Source organism: Rutilus rutilus, assembly GCF_951802725.1.
Source record: "Rutilus rutilus genome assembly, chromosome: 10".
Classification (NCBI taxonomy): Eukaryota; Metazoa; Chordata; class Actinopteri; order Cypriniformes; family Leuciscidae; genus Rutilus; species Rutilus rutilus.
The window spans coordinates 20290501-20312712 of NC_140215.1; the positions used below are offsets into that span (position 1 = coordinate 20290501).

The window sequence follows — 22212 nt, forward strand, 5'->3', positions numbered from 1 at the left end:
TGGACTCACAGTTAAAACAATGTTTTTTTTGTTTTGTTTTTTTTACTTATGAATTTATTATTTCTGGCCCTATTCTTCAAAAGAAGAAAAACATTCAGTTTAAACAGAGTGGTGAAGTGTTCATTTGTAAGCGTATGTTGCTGTTTATGCACTCACATTGGTGTGTCTGCGGGACTTGGCGTAGGTGCTGATGCAAGGAGCAATGTCTTTGGACACACAGCGCTCATGGACTGTGTACTTGCATACTGTCAAACAAAAGACAGGACTGTGAGGGATGGAGAGTGAGAGACTGAAGGGAAACATTTCAAATGAAAAACTGCACACCTTCAGGTTAGACACATCAAATTTCAATGAATACAGATAGACAGAACAAAAAGATAGAAATAGAGAGACAGACAGACAGCTGGATAGATGGGCAGATGGGCAGATAGACAGACAGATAGATAGACAGACAGACAGACAGACAGATAGGCAGACAGATGGGCAGATAGACAAGACAAATAGATAGACAGACAGATAGGTAGACAGATGGGCAGATAGACAGACAGACAGACAGACAGGCAGACAGATGGGCAGATAGACAGACAGATAGATAGACAGACAGACAGACAGAATGATGGACAGACATACTCACTTGAGCAGCAAAGGCCCTGTTTTCGTACTCCTAACAACATTGTGTGGCAGTAATTACAGTATGCTGGCTTGTTGAAATGCTTTAGTCTCCATACGTGCTGCCCATCTTCCTGTACATTCTGAACGTATGCGAAAGAAAAACAGGAATTGAGGAATACTTTTTTATGTGTTGTTTACTTTTTACAACTCACAATTACTTTTTTCCTCACCGTCTCCATTCCCAGCAGTACCAGAAGTGGTATGGTGGTCATTCCTCCTCTGATCCACTCCTCTAGTGTGACCGTTCCATCCCGGTCATAGTCAATCTCCTCCATCATCTCCTTTAGAATCTACAATTTTAGACATTAAAAAAGGGACAATGAGATATGGATTTCACTGCGCATGATGGGACGGCCTGGTGGTAAAGTTTAAATTGATTCATACCGGCCGTAGTTCTGTAGAGTCCCATTCCAGGTACTCGGCTACATGGACCATCTGATTTATTATTCGGTCAAGCTCCTAAATTGACAGATAAAATTGCTTTACACATCATAGACAATAAAGCATAAAGTTTCAAATTCACTTTTCACGCATCCTGTTATTTACAGCTTCCTCTAAATATCAGTTAAAAGTTTCAAACAAAAAAGTTTCAAACAAAAAGATCAATAATATATGAGCCACTCTCTGAATCACCAAGGCCTGATAGTGCAAAGATGAATGAAACAGAATCAATGAGAGGATAATAATAATATTACATAATCCAAAATAAATGACTATCAACCCAACGCAATGACATCACACACGGAAACTACGAACTGTATTAATCCCACAATATAATGTGTACTGCATTATTAACTCTTTGTCAACAACATCTAACCATTACACATTTTAACAGAGATTTATGACTTACCGAACTGTCCAGTAGGCCATTGCCATCTGTGTCGTACAGCCTGAACATGACTTTAGGGTGAGAAATGAGAAAGATAATAGACTGAATCTTTTTGTAGTGTGAAAAACATTTGTCAAGTACAGACCCCATGCTAGCACCTGAAGCCCAGGTTATCTATGGACAGACTGAGGCAGCTAGAGAGGATTAGCTTTGGGCAGAAATAACTTCCTATGCTAAAGAAAGCTTGTCTACACATGGCAAACAAGGACAGGAGCGGAGATAAGCCTTTACGGATTGAAAGCGAGAGCAAGGAATTCTAGAAGTCTCCTCCTGTCACTCTCACTTTGTTAAGGTCAGAAGTCTGCATTAAAATGCAGAACTGACAAAGGTGTGGTTGGGTGTATCTACACGTAAAAGTAACGTATATCTACTATAGAAAGATTTTTTTTTTTTAAAGAAATGAATTATTTTATTCACCAAGGATACTTTAACTTGATCAAAACTGACAGTAAAGGCATTTATAATGTTACAAATATTTCTATATCAAATAAATGCTAATCTTTTGAAATTTCTATTTATTAAAGAATCTTGAATTCTTTTCCACAAAAAAATACTGTTTTCAGCATTGATAATAATAAGAAACATTTCTTGAGCAGCAAATCAGCATATTAGAATAATTTCTGAAGGATCATGTGAAACTGAAGACTGGAGTAATTTGCTATCACAGATTAGAAAAACATCTTGCTATGATTTTAACAAAACAGTTCAAACTTATTTGATGGTTTTACTTGACTGATGTGTGGTAAGCATGATAAATTATGCTGACACAAAGGCTACAGATACTGAAATGAAATTAACTTTGCTTTAACATTTCAAAGATCCATTTACCTTGCATATGCTGCATTTAAATATGTATTGTGCTAAAAGAAATGAAATTCGTGACAGCTGCCAAGAATAAGGTTACTTTTTCACGTTTGTGACTAATAGTATGATTTCTGTGGTTTGGCAAGATTGGTTTAGGGAAAGTAATTTGCTAAATTACTTAAATTATTCTTTGGATATTTTGTCTTAATGTAAATAATGAGATTAAAGGAATAAATGAGTTGAAGTGATAAGCATTTGAAAATGTATTTTAATGTCTTAAAATTAATCCTAAAAATTAAAAAAATACTATTTTTATAATTTCCACTCCTACTTACACTCAAGCTTGTCCTCTGGCGTCCCCCTCTCCAGCAGAGACAAGTAGCACACAATGTCTTTAAGGAAGACCACTTGGGGCGATGGAGAGCCATTTTGTGGAGAAGGACTCCTCCGGAGAGATGTACGATTCTCAGATTGATTACGCTCTGGAAGGATGCCAATTATATGTCTATTAGTAATGACACCTGTTATCACACCAAAATATGTGTGCGCGAGCATCTTGTTTTACAAGTAGTGCAAGTTTTGACGAACTTCTGTCAACAAAACATGATTCTGATCAGGCAATATTGCTTCATAAGCAATTCCCTATGTGTAAAAAAGTGTGGCAAAGATCAAGGTTGTTCACTTGTACACGACTCTGACCTGGGGAAAGGCGCGGGGAGTTTGTGGTCTTGGAGAGAGCCAAAGCATTGCTGCTGCTGCTGCTGCTGCCCGCTGGGGGTCTGGGCTGCATGCTGGGTGACCGGTGGGGGCCTCTGGGTGTGTGGCCCCCTGTGCCTGATCGCTGTGAGGAGGAGCGGGACGAGCAGAGCGACGTGGTGGCCCCTGAGCCTGGAGTCATCCCTACAGAGTTCTCTGGTGTATGTCGGCTCAAAGCACTCAAAATACTCTTTCCATTCATACCTACAAGAAAAAAAAGTGGTACAGGAAAAAAAAAGAGAGGACAATGAAGGTTATAATCTGAAATGAGAAAGGAAGCAACAGAGCATAATACAAAAGAAAAGGATAATGACATAGCATCTCATTCAATGAATGTGCAAACACACATATTTATGTGTAAAACCTGTGCATGAACACAGCAGAAATCATGACTCATCAAGAAGTTAGCATTTTTTTATTACAACTTTTGACATTGACAGGGTTTAAGCATAGTTGGCGCATCTGAGCTAATACAAATTGCCCAGGTGGCTATTCATTTGAATTCTCTACAAAATACACATCAACATACAGCATTACCAAATACATTATCCATTATTACACATACACACTGAAGGGGGTGGATTGGAATCCACTGCTGCATCAATGTATATGTAATGAGTGATTATAATCAAGATATTAATCAATATTTTTCCTTCTAAATATCACAAGTTGAATGACTTCTCTAAGTTTCTGAGATTTTACTTTGTAATAGAAGTTACCAGTGTGATCACTGCAATGTTCGTTTCATGTATTTTCTAATGTCTGTATTTGATATGAATGTAGTAACAATGCTTGCTCATTTAGCCCGGCTTCCAGAAATGAAATATGGAAAGATGTTTTGTTTGAGAAAGGTCTTCAACATGTATCAATACATACATCTGTTTTTCTAGGGTACTCTGACAACTATGGTCACAGGGGTCAATGAAGTCTATAGTTTAAGGGACCATCTCTTTGTTAAAACCTTACTTTCCAGTTAGACTAAAGTGTAGCTCTCCTTGAGAGAAAGAACGCATTATCTTGATGTTTTGAGACGACTCTCCTGTTTATAGTTAGAGCCTGGCCAAATCCAACCTTGGAAAAGCTGTGTGTCAGTGTGTGTGTGTTAGTCTTTTTGGTTGCAGGTTAAGGAACCACTGGCATTATTGGAGATTGACTGAGTTGTTGTTCTGGACATGTTGGCGCCCAGCAACCCAAATCTGAGAGCTGGAAGGTCACGACGTGCCTAACTTCAGGGTCCGAGTGCTGCATAATCGATGGAGATATGCTTCAGTCTATCTGTATATGTGTGGAAAATTACTATGTTTATCTATTTCTTAGCCAATCAGAAACTGCAACCTGAAGCAAGGACGTAGCTTAGACCTTGGTGTAGGGTATAACTGCTGTGATCTTTGTAACTGTAAACAGGGTGGCCTACGAACTCCTGTGTGAGTCTTGAAGCTGGCCGCTGCTTTTCTTCAATTTATTATAATTCTGACTCCGGGTCTTCTTTCAAACATCTGGTTCTTGGGTCCTAAACTGTTACCCCATAACAGTAATGGTGGAGGATGCGTGGGCAATTATTCTCGGTGACACCCCTGGCAAATCAGCAAACAAGGTAGAAAGATTTTATTATTTGGTTAGGGCTGTCTGAATGGAAGAGATTGGGAAAGGAGAGCGGTAGAGCTTCACTCCGAAGAGGAGAGTGAGGATTAATTATACTAAAGTATATGAAGTCGCTGATGGCGTCGTTAGTGGCAGCAGGCAGTGCTACGCACGAGTAAGTGCTAAATAATTATACTGAGAGTATAAGAAGTCGCTGATAGCGTCGTTACGATTGACAGCAGCAGACAGCGCAAGCGAAGCGTGCTCTGTGGGGGCCCCACTGGGCATTGCACCACCCCAGTAGAGTACGTCCCTGGATTGTACGTCCATTGGCACCGCAAACCTGCTCCATCTCTTCCATCAGATAGGGGATCCCCGAATTTAGTGAATCAGGCAGTTAGGGATTAAGCTATTAGTTAGGAAAACAAAAATACTAACAAAAATAGGGTTGTTTGCCAGGGATGCATCAGGAACGATCCAGAGAGAAAAATAAAAAAAGTTGTGACCCAAATTGTCAAAAATGCAGAAGCCAAGCTGTGTTGTTCAAAGATCGCTGCCTCCATTTCTGCAATAACTTCAGGTGAGTTTGAACCGTGATTAAGATATGGCAGACAAATGAAGTAACTTGATCAGTAACCTGAACAGTCCAGAAACAAACAGTGAGACAGAAGAGAGCAAACGCTGTAAGCAGCTGTGCTCTGAAGCTCTCAATTCAAAGAGATTTGCAGAAATTAAGGAAATGTTTAGTCAGGGTTTTGATTACGATTGGCAAGATAAACAACAACTTGACTGGCTACAAACAAGAAAGAAACTGAAAAATTCAAAGTTTTAGCCTCGTATTGCTTACGATGATTACAAAAAGCAAGTAAAGGAAATTATGGGTCGGGACCATTTCCTTGGACAAGTGTGACTAAAGATAAACAGAAACTCTGTGAAGACCCCTTAGAATATTTTGAGCATTTCCGTGCAGCTTATGAAAATTAATGTTCTGCCACTGATAATGATAAAGAGTATGATTCGGCTACTGTGATTGAATCCGCCACTGGTGGACTGTAAAAGAATACAGAGAACTGCTTATCAGTGGCTCTGTTTACATTCCTGATTGGGACACACTGCTTCAATGGTGTGCAGTAAGTTGGAGCCGTTTGCAAGCTCACAATGACCAAAATGTAGGCAAGGTGTGTGCTGCTGTAATTGAGGCTGACACACAGCCACCAGATGACAGAGAGTGTTTTACTGTAAATGGCCACTCAGAAGGTGAGAAAATGTGAAAGTGACAGAAATTTCTGGTGTTAATGTGGGTTTGAAAGTAGATCAGTGTTTAATATGACGATATTAACGTTTCCGTCTGAGAAAGAACAAGAGATAAAAACCAGGCCAAAAGATTGAAGTCTTAAGGGAATCCTTTTGAAGAAAAGATCTATAATAATTTGTATAAGTGAATTGATAAATACAGGTTGATGTAAAATTAATGACTCCAACAAATGTGAGTTGCAAAAATATATAAAAATTATGTTTATTTGAAAATGCATGTCATTTCTGGCAAAAATGCCTTAAGCTGGGCTAGAGTTAAAAGATGGTAAATAAAGTCTGATGTTAGAAGTTTATGAGAGTGCAGTGTACCAATCCTGAATGCCTCAGAGTATTTCTCATTCAAAGTCATCTAAAAGCTGTTATCTGAGCCTGTGTCATAAGTGATAATAAGATAATAAGGTATTTATAGTAAGGCACAGTGTTTCAGTTGAAAACCATAGACATGGAGATGTTAAAAGAAATCATGCTACAGGCAGTTCAGATTTTACACATTTAGAGGGCAATTTGTATCATCTACTGTAAAATAAATACTGGTTTATTTTGGGACCAGTAACTTATTTGTCTAGTCTTAGTCTCCACCATGATACAGGGCTGATGGCTCCAGTTACAGATGTAACAGTACATTGAATGGACGGTTGTGATAACTAAATTCACTGAGTATAATCTCAGCACTGAGATTCAGCTGATTTGGAGATGTTTAATGGATTTTAGTGATTAAATGCTGCTGTTATTAACCTGTCTCCCTGTGTTAACACTATTAGGCAACCTGATGGCTCTGGTGACTCTTGAATGCGCCTTCCCTAAGCTCCAGAAAATTGTTTATGTTGAAGAAAACTGTCAAAGATTCTCTTATGGGAAAGAGCGGTTACCAGTGTGCACGAGGTGATTTCTCAACGACGGGTAAGATCCTCTTTGGCCAGACAGAGGGCAACGTAAGGCAGGGGATCACAGCCGCCCTGGGCATCTCCTGATGGGAGGTGTTTTATGTGAGATGGGTATGAGAGTGGAGTGGATGATCGTGAGGCCAGGCAGCATCATTACATCATTAAGGGGAGGATGAGCTGTGAGAAGTTACAGCAGTCTGACCCAGAAATGTGAGTTCCTCCATACCACTCACCAGAAACCGCATTCATTGGATGGCTTGTTTTTCATTGTGACAAGTGTCTGCAACTATGCCAGGGGACAACACCCTGAAGAAAAGGAGATTAGAGATAAAGAGCTAATGGGAATGGGCTTTCAAGAGCCAGCTGAGACCATGAGGTGATTGTCATTATTTGTTGTGGAGACAGTAACAAAACTTATATACATTTATATCAGGACCATGATGTTGGTTGCCTTAAAACAATTAAAACAAAATGTGTAGAAGTGTTGATTTTGAACTAATATGTCTATAAGATAGTTTTAACTCCTGAAGGTCGTTAGACATGGTGGTGGCTAAAGATGAAGACCACTTTTGTAGATTCAAGAAAAAGTCTGGATAACAAAGGTGAATGGTCAAAGGTTATTGTAATGAATTTAATATTACATTCTGTCTAAGTTACAGTCTTAGGAGGCTGTTGAAAAGATTATTTGTTTATAGAGAGAGAGACTGTTTGAGTGGAGGCAGGGATGGTACTCTGTCTGTCTTTCTGTTATCGACCTGCTAAAGCAAGCTTAAACAAAATAATGATAATGAACCAAAACAACCCAGCTGACTTCAATAATGAACAGACATGCTTTGAAACTGGTTAAGAGAATATGTAAAAGTAGGTAAAACCAGAAGAAAAATGTGAAGTAAATATTTTTAGAGTAGAAAACCTTGACTATGAGCGGGTTATATTGATGTTCGTCTAGTTTTAGTGTGTGTGATGGTGACAGCACTTTATGTCTTGTATGTGTTAGTTTGTGGTACTATTATTTCCTGATTTTGTGAATATTGTGTCATTAACCTCTGGAATGAGTGTTTTATCATTTTAGATGGGTTAAGTGAAACGACAAAACTTTAAAGAAGCTGATAATTCTAAGTCAATCTGATGAAAAGACAATACAGAACATGGGACGAGCTTTAACTGGATTGGTTTTACAGCTTTGTCTGCTACTGGTAATTATGATTAATTTTGTCATTTATAATGTTGATCTGAATTACTCTCTGGATTAGTATTTATGTAAATTAGAATTGTGAAGTTGAAGATTGCCGTCCATTATGGGGTAAAAACTCTTGTCTAAATTCAACTGAGGGTCTAAATTTAAATAGACAACTAGGTGGGATCATAATGGTAAACAAATGCATTAAGTTGAACTTAATGCATTTGTTTAAATGTAGCTAAAATCAATTGTGTGCAACCACTTACGATAACATTTTTATTAAATTCAATGAATCATTTTTTTCAGTGTAGAAATATATTTTGTAAAATCTTTTAACCTTTTTTTAGTTTACCCACAGAGACAATTGCGGCCCCCTGGGCATAAATAAAAGGTATTCGCTGAGTTTCATCGGCTTTGCTCTTAGGGTGCTTTCACACCAGAGCGTTTGTTTCAGAACCTGGTGCATTTTCTCCCTTGGTTTCAGTTCGTTTAGGCATATGTGAACACGGAAATCGCACTCGGATCCACACCAAAACAATCGCTCCGAGATCGCCTGAATGAGGTGGTTCGCCTGAGGTGTGAAAGCAATCCGACCCAACGGACCAACGAACCAAATGGTATTATAATTCATAACGGGAAATGCTATATATAAAAAGCAGTCGTGATTCTCTGAGTGAGCACATTAAACCAAAGGTGCACTTCTTCTAAAATGTTGTGTTTAAGATGCGCTTCTCCATGCGAGAATGCTGTCCCGATGAAGCCTTGATTCCTGCTCTAGCTGCATTATAACATTCGTACAGTGTGTGCGTGTGTCGTGTGATCTTCTAGAGAGAGCGTATTTGAATTTGCTGCAGTATTAATACGAATGTAGTATATTGTTTGAGTGTGTCTTGACAGTTACAAATAAAGCTACAAAAAGCTCATGGAGTGAACTTGTCAATCATCCTGATGGATGACACAGGAAATTGTGACCAATAAGAGGACAGTTGTACTTGATTTCCTTGTGAAAGCGAACCAAACCAAAAAGAAAATGCAACATTGTAACAAATTAAGTCCCTGTTTCGGAACAAAACAAACAATCTATACGTGTGAAAACTCCCTTATACTCTTTAGTAAGGATACATTTGCAGAGAGTGACAAATGGCAGTACAGGAGAATTTGTGTGGACAGCCCTTATATGGAGATGGTGTATTATGCTGATTACTAACTCCCTCATTTAGAATAAAATGTGTACACGCCTGTTTATGAACCCAGCAGACATTGTGCATGAGAAGCTATTCTGCGCACATAAATAAGAACACTTTTACACGCATATTAGTGAATAAGACCCACTAAGTCTGATATTGCTTGTTGTTACTGGTCAGTTTACCCAAGCACAGTGCTTTGAACTGTACAGTTTGTGGAAACCACAACAGGTAGAATGACACATGGCAGAAATGCTTAGTATCACAAGGTACTGGGGAGGAAGCTGATGGCGTTTAGAAAGTACTGACATACATCACGATTGTCACCACAGTCGCACAGTGGTTGACCTATTATACCTCTGATGAAAATCCTATCCATCACTGGTTGCTTTTTTTGATATCAACACAAATAAATAAAAACAGCTGCCAAGACACACCAAGACAACACATATCAACACCAGGTGAAGTCATGCTTTTGGAGGGAGTTGCAGCCACGATGCAAGTCTCTGTCCAATCAAATCACACCGTACTTGCTGTGGTACCTCTATAGAGATGCCTGCATCAATAAACGTGGGCTCTGAAGACACAGGGGTCAAAGTAAAGTGGAACAGGAGTAAAGCAAGACAGACAGAGGAAAAGATAGCTGGGAGAGTTTATAAGTGCAACTAGTCAGGACAGATTAATATTGTAGAGTTATACCATAATGTCAAAATGTCATGAGCAATAGCAAGCTAGCTTTGAAAGTATAAGATCCCACCCTCCCTTCAGAGAGTCTCCAAAGTCACGTATCTTCAAAACACACATTCACATTCACATACAGAGCAGAGTCTGCAAAACGTTACAAGAGACGGCGTTAAATTACCTCATGTCTCAAAGCACATAACATTAAAATAATCATGAACGTAAACAACGTACAGAGCTCTTACTTGTACTACCTGACTGCTGCAGATTCATTTCAGCATTGATAGTGTTGACAAAAATATATTTTTTGTCAACGCAAAAATCCGAGTCTGAGGACGTGAACAGCTCCAGTTAAACGTCACGGGTTGCCTTCTCTAAATTACGGTTACGACATGGCGTGCACACAGCATAAGCTTGTTGTTTTGATTCAGGAGGAACTGTAAAGGGCGGCTGCTGTTTGTGGTGCTCGGTGACTGTCTGTCTACAACTCTACATAGCCTTAAGGAACGCGCTGATGACGTGTGATGTCTGTGTGAGCAGGGTGCGCGGAGGTATGGAAATACATATGTTGACAGGACATTGTATCATTGCATTCGAACCGAAATAATTTTTTTTATATTTTTTACCACTTCTATGATTGATTGCTATCAGGATGTGAAGAGAGTTTAAAACAGTATAACAAAATGTGTTTATAAAAAAAATAAAAAAACCCTACCTTTAACATTTGTTGACCGAGTTGCATGAAGGGCAAAGGGACCAACGGAAATCACTGACTGTACTGTCTTTGCCAGTACAGAAAAATCATGGCACTAGATGGCACTCTTGGCTGTCAAACTATTCATACAGTCAACTGATATTCGCCTTAATCACCTCCGGTCAATAGTGATAGTAGAGGTATTCAGACGCAAGGACACCAGCATGTTTCCATTATAGTGGACTTTTACATCAGAAGTCAAATCTGTTCATTTGTCTAGTCTTCACAGAGAGCAGGTCTCCCGCCAAGAGCAGGATTCCGACATAACACGGAAGCAATTGCAGTCTACCAGTTCATTATTTTAGTCATGCAGGTTGGGTGTTTGTTATATGCAGGATTACACACAAACTGGTTATGCATAGTCCAATCTAATTCAAATAAAAAGGTAAAATGGGATCCAAAAGTACTTTTTTATGTCATATACATTGCAGTACAAAAGTTTGGGTTCAGTACGATTTATTTCTTCTTTTTTTTTAATTATTCAACAAAGATGCATTAATTTGATCAAAAGTGATTATAATGTTAATTCAAACTATTTGTATTTTAAATAAATGCTGTTCTTTTGAACATCCTAAAAAAAGGGATCACAGTGTGGCCAGCAGGACGAGGCTGAGGGCCATGAGAGAACGGCGCGAGGCCGGTGGTGTGATTGATAATGAGCGACACTTTGAGCGACCGGTCTCGTATCTCTCACGGAGGAGTGGAAGCATAAAAGGAGGAGCGACGACAGTGAAGATCGAGAGAGGCCAGGCCTGGATTTATGTTGTGTTTTGTTATATGTGACAGCAGTCATCCGTGAGGGGCTGCTGTCTTTACTTTCATTTTGTATTTGTTTATTTTACGTTTATTAAAGTCTTTGAATGTTCGCCGGTTCCCACCTCCTTCTTCCCACAACATCTAACCTTGCTACACACAGTTTCCACAAATATATTAAGCAGCACAACTGTTTTCAACATTGACAATAATAAGAAAGGTTTCTTGAGCAGCAAAATTTTAGCATGATTTTTTATTTCAAAATATTACTGTTTTTACTGTATTTTTGAACAAAGAATTACAGCCTTGGTAAGCATACGAAACTTTGTCAAAAATATATATAAAAAATCATACCAACCCCAAACTTTTATACAGTAGTGTATATCTTTTCATTAGAAATTAAATGATCAGTATAACAATTTCAGTGACCAGAAGAAATATGTTCTTAGTATTTGGTTTGAATTTCTTCTTTGTCCGCTTTAATGACAGCATTGCTTGAGCAGATATAAACTCCAAAAGTTAAATTATTGGCCTAGAAATTGTGCAAAATCGTAACATTCCTTATTTTGTCATAATGTTCTACATTTTTCAAAATGTAAAAAAATGATTTGCTTATTTCCAGGTTTCCAATGTGGACCCAATTGTACATGTACTGTATCAGTGGGTAATAGTGATACAGTTGCTCATTCACAGTTCCTAAAATAACCTCAGGGAAACATACACTTTATTTTTCAGAACCTATTAAAATTAATATGAATATGAAATCCAGACTTCTACAGCGTGTAATTGATAGAATAAAGACATTATAATAGACTATTTACCCAGCATGCCTGCTCCAGATCGAGAGGTGTCAGGGGAGCTGCCTCCGCCATTCTTGCTCTTGAAGGAAGTGAAGAGGTGTTTGCACAGTTCCTCAGGGATGTCATTCTCCAGGTAGGTCGTCATGAATAGCTGGAAACCCTCGTAGTCGATGGGCTACGGGAGACAAGTGGAGAGTTGATGAGAAATAAGAAGATGGGAAACCTGTGAGATGAAATAAAGCCATGAATATTCAGCTTCCTGCTCCTTTTTTTTTCAGCAGACAGAATGTTCCTGTCTCTGGGCATGAATGACACGCTCAAGCATTTCTTTATGAGACACGGCAACAAAAATACAGAGGGAGCTCACTGACACACATTGAAGTACAGTTAATTTTTTGCAGCTCATAGAAACAAAATCATCTGAGGTTACAAAAACACCATGAAGACACATGGCTAACACTGAAAAGCACTGGGCACGACCTTTGACCTTCAGTAGACATTATGACCCAAGCTTGACGTTCTTGTTAGACAGGGATGGGCTGGGACATGCAGTCTGTAGACACATCGAACCACAGAACATGCAAACCCAGAAAGTAACATCTTACTTGGTTGAGAACATCTTGCTTCTGTGTGGCAGTAAGAGATATATGGAGAGGGTAGAGGGAGAGAGGGGTTATATACACTGCAGAGGTTGTTCGTGCAGAGGGAAGCGATCAGAGAATGGTGTTATCCGTCATATCCTCTGGTGCTCTGATGCTGAATGAATTCACATTATTCCATCTTTAATGCTGTATGGCATTAGTCCACCCGCATCATACTTAATGCTGTTCTGCAGGTTTATTTGCATAATCCTGACTTACTTCTTTAAGGTGGTAATTTGATCACAGTAACAAAATGGGGGGAAAAGTGTGCAATAAAAGACTAAAAAGGGGAAATCTTTATTACTCTTAAAGGTATAGTGGAGGATTTTCCCGAATTTTAGAAAAGAACCGCCTGACACTCTACCTGCTCCCGAGAGGGAACGCCTATTAAACGTGTGCACAAGAGAGCATGCACGAGCCTAGTTCTCCTCGTGCACGCTCTGTTTACAAGTTGCTGTCGGCATGGCTCATACAAGCCTACTTTCCAAAAGAAGATTTGCACTTTTTTAGCTTGTTGCATTTGTGTAATAAATACTATGGTGAACACATTGGAATTATCAAAAATGAACACACAAGGTTTTAGAACATTTCAGTGTGATACCATTTACCATTTGGTCATAAGGCTACTTTAGACAAATTGAGATGTTTACCGTGTCTGCGCGGTGCGTGACTTGTGCCAGGGCTAGCATCGCTAATCATAGCTTACATTAACTTTTACTAGCAGTGATTTTAAATGGATTTCTCCAAATAGCATGCCAAATTTTACCTGTCGAGTAGAAACTTCGCGACTGAGGCCTCAGTGGGAAGCCCAACCTGTGCTTTTAGCGCACGTCAGCGTGTGAAATATTCTCCCAAAACCACTCTGGTCTTGTTTCTTTCTTCAGAGGCCTTTCTCTTCTTGTCATACAATTCGTAGACACTTTTTCTCTTGCGACCCTCAGACATTTTGAAAAAACCTGGTGAGAACGGCGAGTTTCAATGAATGGCTGAAACCGTAGCTCACCACACACATACACCCGAAAGTGCGCATGCGCAGAAAGCGAAAACTACCTAGGGACGAGCACGTACGACGGCCTTACGTAAACATATCACCGGAATGATTGACAACTAGGAGGACCAATAGTCTTGATGATCCACCCGGAAAAAGAAAATCCTCCACTATACCTTTAATGAAAACTAAATCCAAACATTTTTGTTAACTGAAATAAAAGCTAGCATAGCTGGGAAAAAAACTAAATACACTAACATTAAAATGTTTGGGGTTGATATAATTTTTAAAAATGTTTTAAAGAGTTTCAATGCTCACCAAAGCTACATTTATTTGATCAAGAATAGAGTAAAAAGTAATAGTGGGAAAAATTATTACAATTTAAAATAGCTGTTTTCTATGTGAATATATTTTAAAATGTAATTTATTCCTGTGATGGCAAAGTTGAATTTTCAGCATCATTACTCCATTTCTTATTATCATCAATGTTAAAAACAGTTGTGCAGCTTAATACTGTATATATTTCAGGATTCTGAAAGAAGAACATTAATATCAATTTTAGCTATATGGTATATTATAAAACCCTTTAAATCTCACTGACGTTAAACATTAAATGGACAACAGATAGCAATAACACTAGGTTGTGCTAGGAAAATAAAACAGAATTAAATTTTTAAAAAATCATAAACCGAAACTAGAAAACTCTGAAAAACAAAAACTAACAATGATAGAGCAAAAACTAGCATTGAAACAAAACAAAAGTTGAATTAAACTAAAATATAAATAACTAAACAAATAAATAAAAAACTAAAACTAAAAGCCCTGTAAGAGAACTGGCACAAATGCACCACCAAATCTGTGCTGAAGATCATTTTCATGGGACTGCGAGTGCATTCACCATTAATCATACCAATGAAGGAATGAACAAACCTAAATTCATTAGATTCTGCCTGTTGCTGAAATGAAACTTTGTAAAAGGCAAAAAGCCAGTAAAGCAAAAACAGATCAGGAGAGAATGAACTAGAGGTGGAAGAGAGGAACTTGCATGCAAAGGGGGGCTACGCTTGAGGGGCTGCAAACGTTGGGCAGATGCACGCCAAAAACAGGAAGGTGAAATTACCAGAACACAAATGTGTCTTTGTCTCAGTAATAGCAAATGTGTTTGACTGTTTTGGAGGCGAAAAGCAGCGTAACCAGCCGTGGCTGTAAGAGGAACTTCCTGTCTGACTTTCAAACGTGCAAAACAGAGAGGCTGACTCCGCTAACAAATAATGCAGGAAACAATGAACCGTTTATTTAACCTTTCATCGGCGCCCATTTTTACAGACACTCGTCATTTGACAAAGGTTACAGAGTCACCCTAATTAAACTTCATTATAGAAAGGCACTCAAAAGAGCTGTGATTCGTTGAGGCTACGATGAAGGATATTTACAGCCCAGCCGTAGTCAGACAGTCAATCACGGCTGTATCGTGAGTGAAATACAGCGCTCTGTCATCGTAAGCAGGCAGCACTGATGGCATGTCACCTCCATTTTGTGATACTTTCAGGCTTTATGATCCATAGGTGGTCACAACTGAATTAATGAACAATGCGACGCATGCAATTTCACATCACAGCCAACCTGGCGTCAGCTTCAGACCCATTAACTGCCACCGGTGCTGATTCTCTATTGATTCCGCCAAGACTCTGGGTCACAACCTGTGGCGCCAAACCCCGAGCAGCCTCTTATTTACGTCAGTGCGGAGGAGAGGAGAGAAATATAATGGTGACACTCCATAAAGCAAATTATAGATGCGGCTGCCCGCTGGCTTTGTTGTCACGGCAACGTGATGCATGGGCTTTATGATGTCAGCGAGGACCTTCTCTAATAGGAGGTGATATCTGGCCACTTGGTTTCGGGGAGCGGATGACTAAGCATTTCCTTTAATGACTTGAGCCCTGAGTCAGGTTGTATTGGTGTTCTGTCAAGTCACAGCCAGAGGCTCCGCTGCCTCTAAACAGATCATTTAATCAGGAGAGACCCATGGCCCCTAACATACCTGTTCAGGGTTGTACTTGGAGAGGACACCATTTCCATGAAACTCTTCAAGGACATCTTTAAGCTTCTTGGAGGAATCTGTGCAAGAGAAAAATTAAAAGGAAAACATATTAGTTGCACATAGAGTACATCTGTACGTACTGTTTAAGTGTAGATACCCCATATTGGTATGGAAATATTTAGATGCACTACTGTTTAACAGTTTTGGGACAATTTTTTATTTTATTTATTCAGCAAGGATTCATTAAAATGATTAAAAGTGACAGTAAATACATTTATAATGGTTTAAAAAAATTTTTTATTTCTAATACATGCTGTTCATTTGAACTTTCTATTCATCGATGAATCCCGAAATTTTTCACTGTTTCCACCAAAATATTAAGCAGCACAAAAAAATTCAACATTGATAATAATAAGAAATGTTTCTTAAGCAGCAAATCAGCATATTATAATGATTTCTGAAGGATCATGTGAAACTGAAGACTGGAGTAATGATGCTGAAAATTCAGCTTTGCACCACAGGAATCAATTATTTTTAAAAACATATTCAAATAGAAAACTTTTATTTTAAATTAGAATAATATTTTACATTACTACTGTTATACTGTGTTTTTGATCTAAGAAATGCAGCCTTGGTGAGCATAAGAGACGTCAAAAAAATTAATAAACCTAACAAATCCCAAACGTTTGAATGGTAGTGATTCTATATTATTTAAAAAAAATAATAATGGGGGTATGTAAAGGGGGGGTATGTAAAGAAGAGGACAAGTCTTTGATCTAACCAAATGTAACTTGGTAACTCTTAAGACAGTTTAAAAACGACTGACTGCACTTTCTGGAGGCAGAAACAAGCTGGATTTGTCTTGAATGCTAGACATTAGATGCTAACAAATTAAATGTCACTTAAAGCTGCAGTCCGCAGTTGTTCCTCTTTGTCGCCATCTCTGTTTGAAATCTGCAATTGCAGTTATTCGCGGAATTATCAACTTTACGTGGGTTGTGCCTCGGCAAAAAACATAATTTTTTGAGGAGAATGTGCGGCTGTCAATCACCGCGCTGGTGATGTTGATACTGTCATTCGCAATCACAGATCCTACTTTTTGGAAATATGAACAACATAAGAATTTTCACCGGAAAATGTTGTTTAAACAAGTACAGTAAGTAACATCCACTTTTGTTCTGACCAACTAAGGCAAAGACATGCTCAAATTTCCCGCGGAAATCAACCAGTACCACTGGAATTAAAAACATTATTACAAGCTTACCGTTTTGAATCGAGCTAAGGCAAGCAGATAGTTTTGAACACTGGCTGGTTATGTACTTGCTCAAAAAATTATTTTGGATAATATTTAACCCAAAAAAGCTACGGACTGCAGCTTTAAAAGCTGACACTTTGTGTGCTGTCTTCCACTCAAAAAAGATTCAATAATCCATTTATCTATGCATATTCACTTTGATGAACTTGATTAGAACTATATCATTAGCATCATCAGTGAAACAAATCAACAAAGCATGCTTTCCTGGCAAGCTGTAACTCTGTTACTGTCTGCTAAATGATTTAGCTCCCAACATAGGCTGTTGTCCTATAGTACATCCTTTACATGAGGTCCTTTCATTAGCAAATTATCTTGCAATTTAGCAGCATTACAAGCAGAAAAACATTTGTGAATCATGCAACCTTGTGTGTTTCATCAAAACATCCAAATTCATATTTCATTAGTCACAACTCAAAGCTATATCCAAACCCAACAGAAATGTACTTGAAACTTAAACTACATCCATAACATTTTGAAGAAGGGCCTTACATTCTTGAATTTGGTATCTAATATTGGGAACATTAGATGTATGCAACAATCTGACAAAATAGGCTTAAGCAGAGAAAATAGCTGAGCAGAAAATGTCACCAAAGCGTATTAGCATTAGGACAGGGGAAATGAGCCTGTATGAGCTATCTGTTTAAATGGACAAAAATAAATTCCAATATTCAAATCATAAGCAGTAGTTTGAGGTGAGTCATTATATAGAGACTCAGTGGTTATGGGGAAAACAGTTGGGGGCAGCAGGGAATGTGACAGACCCTCATGACTGAAAACAAAACTGCACCCACTACTTAATCTGAGCAAAATGAGTCTTCCCTCAAGATGTGCAACTCAGAACAAAGCAGTCTGGTGATTTCTGTGGTCGGAAAGATTGACATCACACTTTTATTATTAGTCAGAGGTTTACGAGCTGTTATAGTTTCAGATCATAATTCAGAACATGAAGTGTGATGTCAGAGGTCAAACACACAGGGCTCATAAATCTCTGGTCTTTGGACTGAGACAAACGGACTCTGACACTGTTAAACGTACAAGACTCATCACTGACTAAAAGACTGACACCAAACTCCAAACAGCTTGGGGCTTCTGTGGGCAGCGAACACATCCTCTTACTAACAGATCTGTGTGTCTGGGTGTTTTAATAGTGGGGGATCTTATTGCTGTGACTGGAGTTTCAATTAGCAGCTCATTTTGCAGAGATGACAAATGGATTCCACTGATTATTAACACCACTGAATCAAAACAATAAAGTCCTTAGTACCTAGCTGAGCCAACACATTGCTCAGTGGCAAAAACATACACACTGTCTCCTCTTGAGGACAGCCTGCGTTGTATGACAGAACCAGTAAACAGAGTTTCTTAATTAATTCACTCATAATTAGGAATTAAACAGTAACTGGTTTGACGATAAACCATGAAATCCCTGAGCAGCAGATGAGATAACTGCGGCGCACGTTTATAATAAACAGTGATATCGCTAATATAGTTATTGTTCTAGTTATCGTTCTTGGTGTAAATAGGTCTTAATGCCTAATAAATGAGTGTTTATAAGTGCAGCACTGCTTTTTGTACAGCGGTTATCGGGGAAATGGCTCTATTTCTGCTGTTCAGTAAGCACCAACAACTGGCAGAGAATGATATTTACGGTTACACTTTATGTTTAGGTGTTATTGTTACAGTGTAATTATATATTTAAGTACCAGGCAATATTAATTAACCACATGTACTTACTATAGGTTTAGGGTAGGATTAGGGTTTGGTTAATTTTTTGCATAATTTACTGTTATTACTATGGTAAGTACATGTAACATATTATGTAACAAGGACACTGTAAAGTGTTACCGAATTTACATTTTCATTTGGGCCTGTCTACCATTTTTGTTCAGACCAATGTAAAAAACCAAAGCAAATATTATGCACTGTTGTAAACTGTAACCAGTTGACGGAAAATAAGGTAAAATACATTCTAAAAATCTCAGAAATTCAGATAATAAGGTATCTAGGATTATTCACGGAGCAAATAAAATACCTATAATCGTTTTTCATCTCTCATCTTGAAAACGGTTTAAAGGTTAAAATGTGAGGTTTATCATTGTCAAAACTTAAATTTTGTGCATGTTACTTTTTAAGTCACCCAAGCAAAATATTTAGCTATTCAAAATCTGGCTGTTGTTCTTAGTGTTATTATTTTAATGTTCATGCAAACAAAAATTGCATAGGACTGTTAATTTGATCTGTTTGTTGGTTTTCGATATATAAATTAAGCGTAAGCGTCAGTTCTGGCAGGCCAGGTAGTCAAGACGCTGCTAACGCTATTGGCCAACAACACGGTCTCATCAGCTGAGATGCATCAGCTGTTTTGCATCAGCGCATCAGCTGTTCAACTCCCCTCGCTGCTAATGGCTACGATAAAAACAAGGCGCCCTCTTTAAACAGATTCAGTTCGCTCCTAACTGCTGATGCTAGCTTCTTTGCAGCCCGCCACCTCCCCAGCTCCTCCTTGTCGTGTATAACGTGGCATTTGCTTTTCTGTCATCGTTGCTGCTCTGTTCATAGGGGGAATAGTTCAGCTCTCCCAGTCCTAAACTGTGTGAGCGTTCCCTAATGCTGCTGCTGCTGTCCTCTGACTCTCTGCTATTTCATGATGCTCATGAAATGCCAGAGGACTCCCTGAACAGAGCCATACCGCCTAAATTTAATTCAGAATTTATCACTGGAAAAGCAATTTATTCAATATAAATTTTCCTAAATCTTTTATTGTCATGTGTGTTCTTGACTTAATGGACCTGACAGAACTGATTTCAGTGTGTGTTTAAGTACTTTTTGAACATTTCCATCATATTTTAACAATAAAGTGATAATACTGATAACCCTGATAATTTAGGTCACTGCAATCGTGATATGAAATGTTCATACCATTACATCTTTACCTTACAGTAATGCTAAAATCAGTGCTACAGCCAGACAGGCCTGGCAATTCATCTGTGAGATGTAAAGTGTAAAGATTAATGCTTCATCTCACACCAACTGAATTCTTAATGGAAATGTGTCCAGTATCCCAAAATATACTCCACATAATGCATGTGCTATTTTTAAAGACATTATACCTTAAAAGTGGTATGATGGCAGAGTCCAGGCTGAGAGCACTTCTGACTGATTATTCAGTCTCCACTGTTCCTCAAGGGGTTTTAATCAAATCTGTTACCAGGCCCCAAACAAAAGAAATGTGAATTTCCTGACTTTATGAGTATTTTAGATTTATTACCAGCTTCCAACAAGCCAATTAACCTCACAAAGCATAGATCGATGCTCCTTTTGGAAATGTCATGGTAATTCTACAGGTAAGCTCTTAAAATGGCACAAAGGTCTCTTTGAAATTCATATTACCCAGGCCGTGCAGATAATCACACAACAACAGTGATGGCTTTAGAGGTTTAGTATGTAAAGTTTGCTGTCTTATGAATATTATTTCATAAACATTGTCTAAATTATTTTTTCAAAATGCATATTTACACATACTTTAATCTACATTAAAACTGAATAAAAAAATAGAATAGTTTTGTTTTATTTACTAGAAAACAAAAAAAACATTTCAGCTGAGGTAATAGTCGACTGTGGTGTACATAATTCTTTTTAAAAATGTAACTGAGGAAGGCTCTAATTGTCAAGAAATAAACTTGTGATATTCAAACCTTCTTGAAGATATGGTAGGTCTGATGGACCTACGATAAATTCTTAAAATCTCCTGTATTATAACTTAATAAAGTGGCCCTAGACCACGCAGAAAAAGATTAATGTTATTTTGCCATTCTTCCTGTACATTTTATTTTTTGTGTATTATATTTGTAAAGTATCTATTAGTTTTTATATTTTGTATTTTAATAAACATAAAAACATAACAATAAATACTAAAATAATTACTGAGCTTGAATAAAGTCCATAAAAACACCAAAAAATGTACAGTATTCAGAGCTGAGAGTTGTAACAACAAATATAATATACAGTACACCTGTGTCTGTTTTATGTTTGTAAAAAGCAGAATAAATGTTCATGCTTTTGGGAAATAATACCGTCAGAATGTGTAAGAATATGACATACTGTATCAGACCGCCTTTTAAAGAGAAGACTTTCTGAAATACACTTTCGCACTGATCTCTACGCTGCCAGCATCAAACCAACAACACTGTTTCTGGCAGCAGTGCAGCTAATGGTGTTGACTCCTGCTACCCACAATCCATTGTCCTACTATGTACACCAGCGTGGCTGTTCCATCCTCAATCTTGAATGGTGAACTGCTAGTCACAATTAGCCAACTTGCCAGAAAATTGTTTATATACTTGTATAATAAAATATGTTTGCATTCTTGCATTCGCACTCTAATGTTGTTCTTGGCACTTGAGATCTAGCCTGAAGTCAACCACCTGTTTTGATATCTGCCAATTACACAATATGCACAATAAACTTTGTAAAGAAAACATTCAAAATATCATCAACGCTAATGCAAGTAAAGCTTCCTCTTAGGTTGAATGGAGTAGTTAGCGAGAATGACAAACGGGCCGGTCCTTATTGACCAGATGAAGCATAGTCCTCCTCATTACACATGCTTATGTGCTGGCACAGCCAGTCCTATGATAAAAGATGAGTCAGACTTACCGAAAGCCCTTATAATAATAGAAACATGCTGAATTAATATCTGATCCTGCTTTAGCATCCAATTTCACTTTTTTCCTACATCAAATCAATATAACCACTCAATACTCCCTCAATACCGTCATATCACAGATCCCTTGCAAAATAAAAAAATTGTGAACTGATAAGCAAGACCATCACTTTAAAATTTCATAGGCTTGTTTAGCTTATAAAGTGGTCTGCATCAATAACTGCATTAAACGTTGTTAATCAATACCGACGCAGAGAGCACTGGCAGCACATTGATGTGTTACGTCAATACAGCCTACATTCCCAGCATTGC

At 38.2% G+C, this 22212-nt stretch overlaps 1 protein-coding gene across 3 annotated transcripts in view; it reads right to left on the reverse strand.

Annotated features, from left to right (window-relative positions):
* dgkg (diacylglycerol kinase, gamma) overlaps positions 1-22212 on the reverse strand; it is a 103412-nt gene that overhangs the window by 64688 nt on the left and 16512 nt on the right. For 2 of the 3 annotated variants that reach the window (XM_084420698.1, XM_084420699.1), the window contains exons 3-11: positions 15923-15999; positions 12274-12427; positions 3065-3325; positions 2701-2847; positions 1523-1572; positions 1057-1131; positions 843-962; positions 635-752; positions 157-245 (exon numbers count right to left, since the gene is read on the reverse strand). In XM_084420698.1, coding sequence (XP_084276824.1) covers positions 157-245; positions 635-752; positions 843-962; positions 1057-1131; positions 1523-1572; positions 2701-2847; positions 3065-3325; positions 12274-12427; positions 15923-15999 — 1091 coding nt within the window. Of the gene's footprint in view, positions 1-156; positions 246-634; positions 753-842; positions 963-1056; positions 1132-1522; positions 1573-2700; positions 2848-3064; positions 3326-12273; positions 12428-12857; positions 12875-15922; positions 16000-22212 lie in introns of those variants that run through there. The other variant, XM_084420700.1, reaches the window with a different exon arrangement.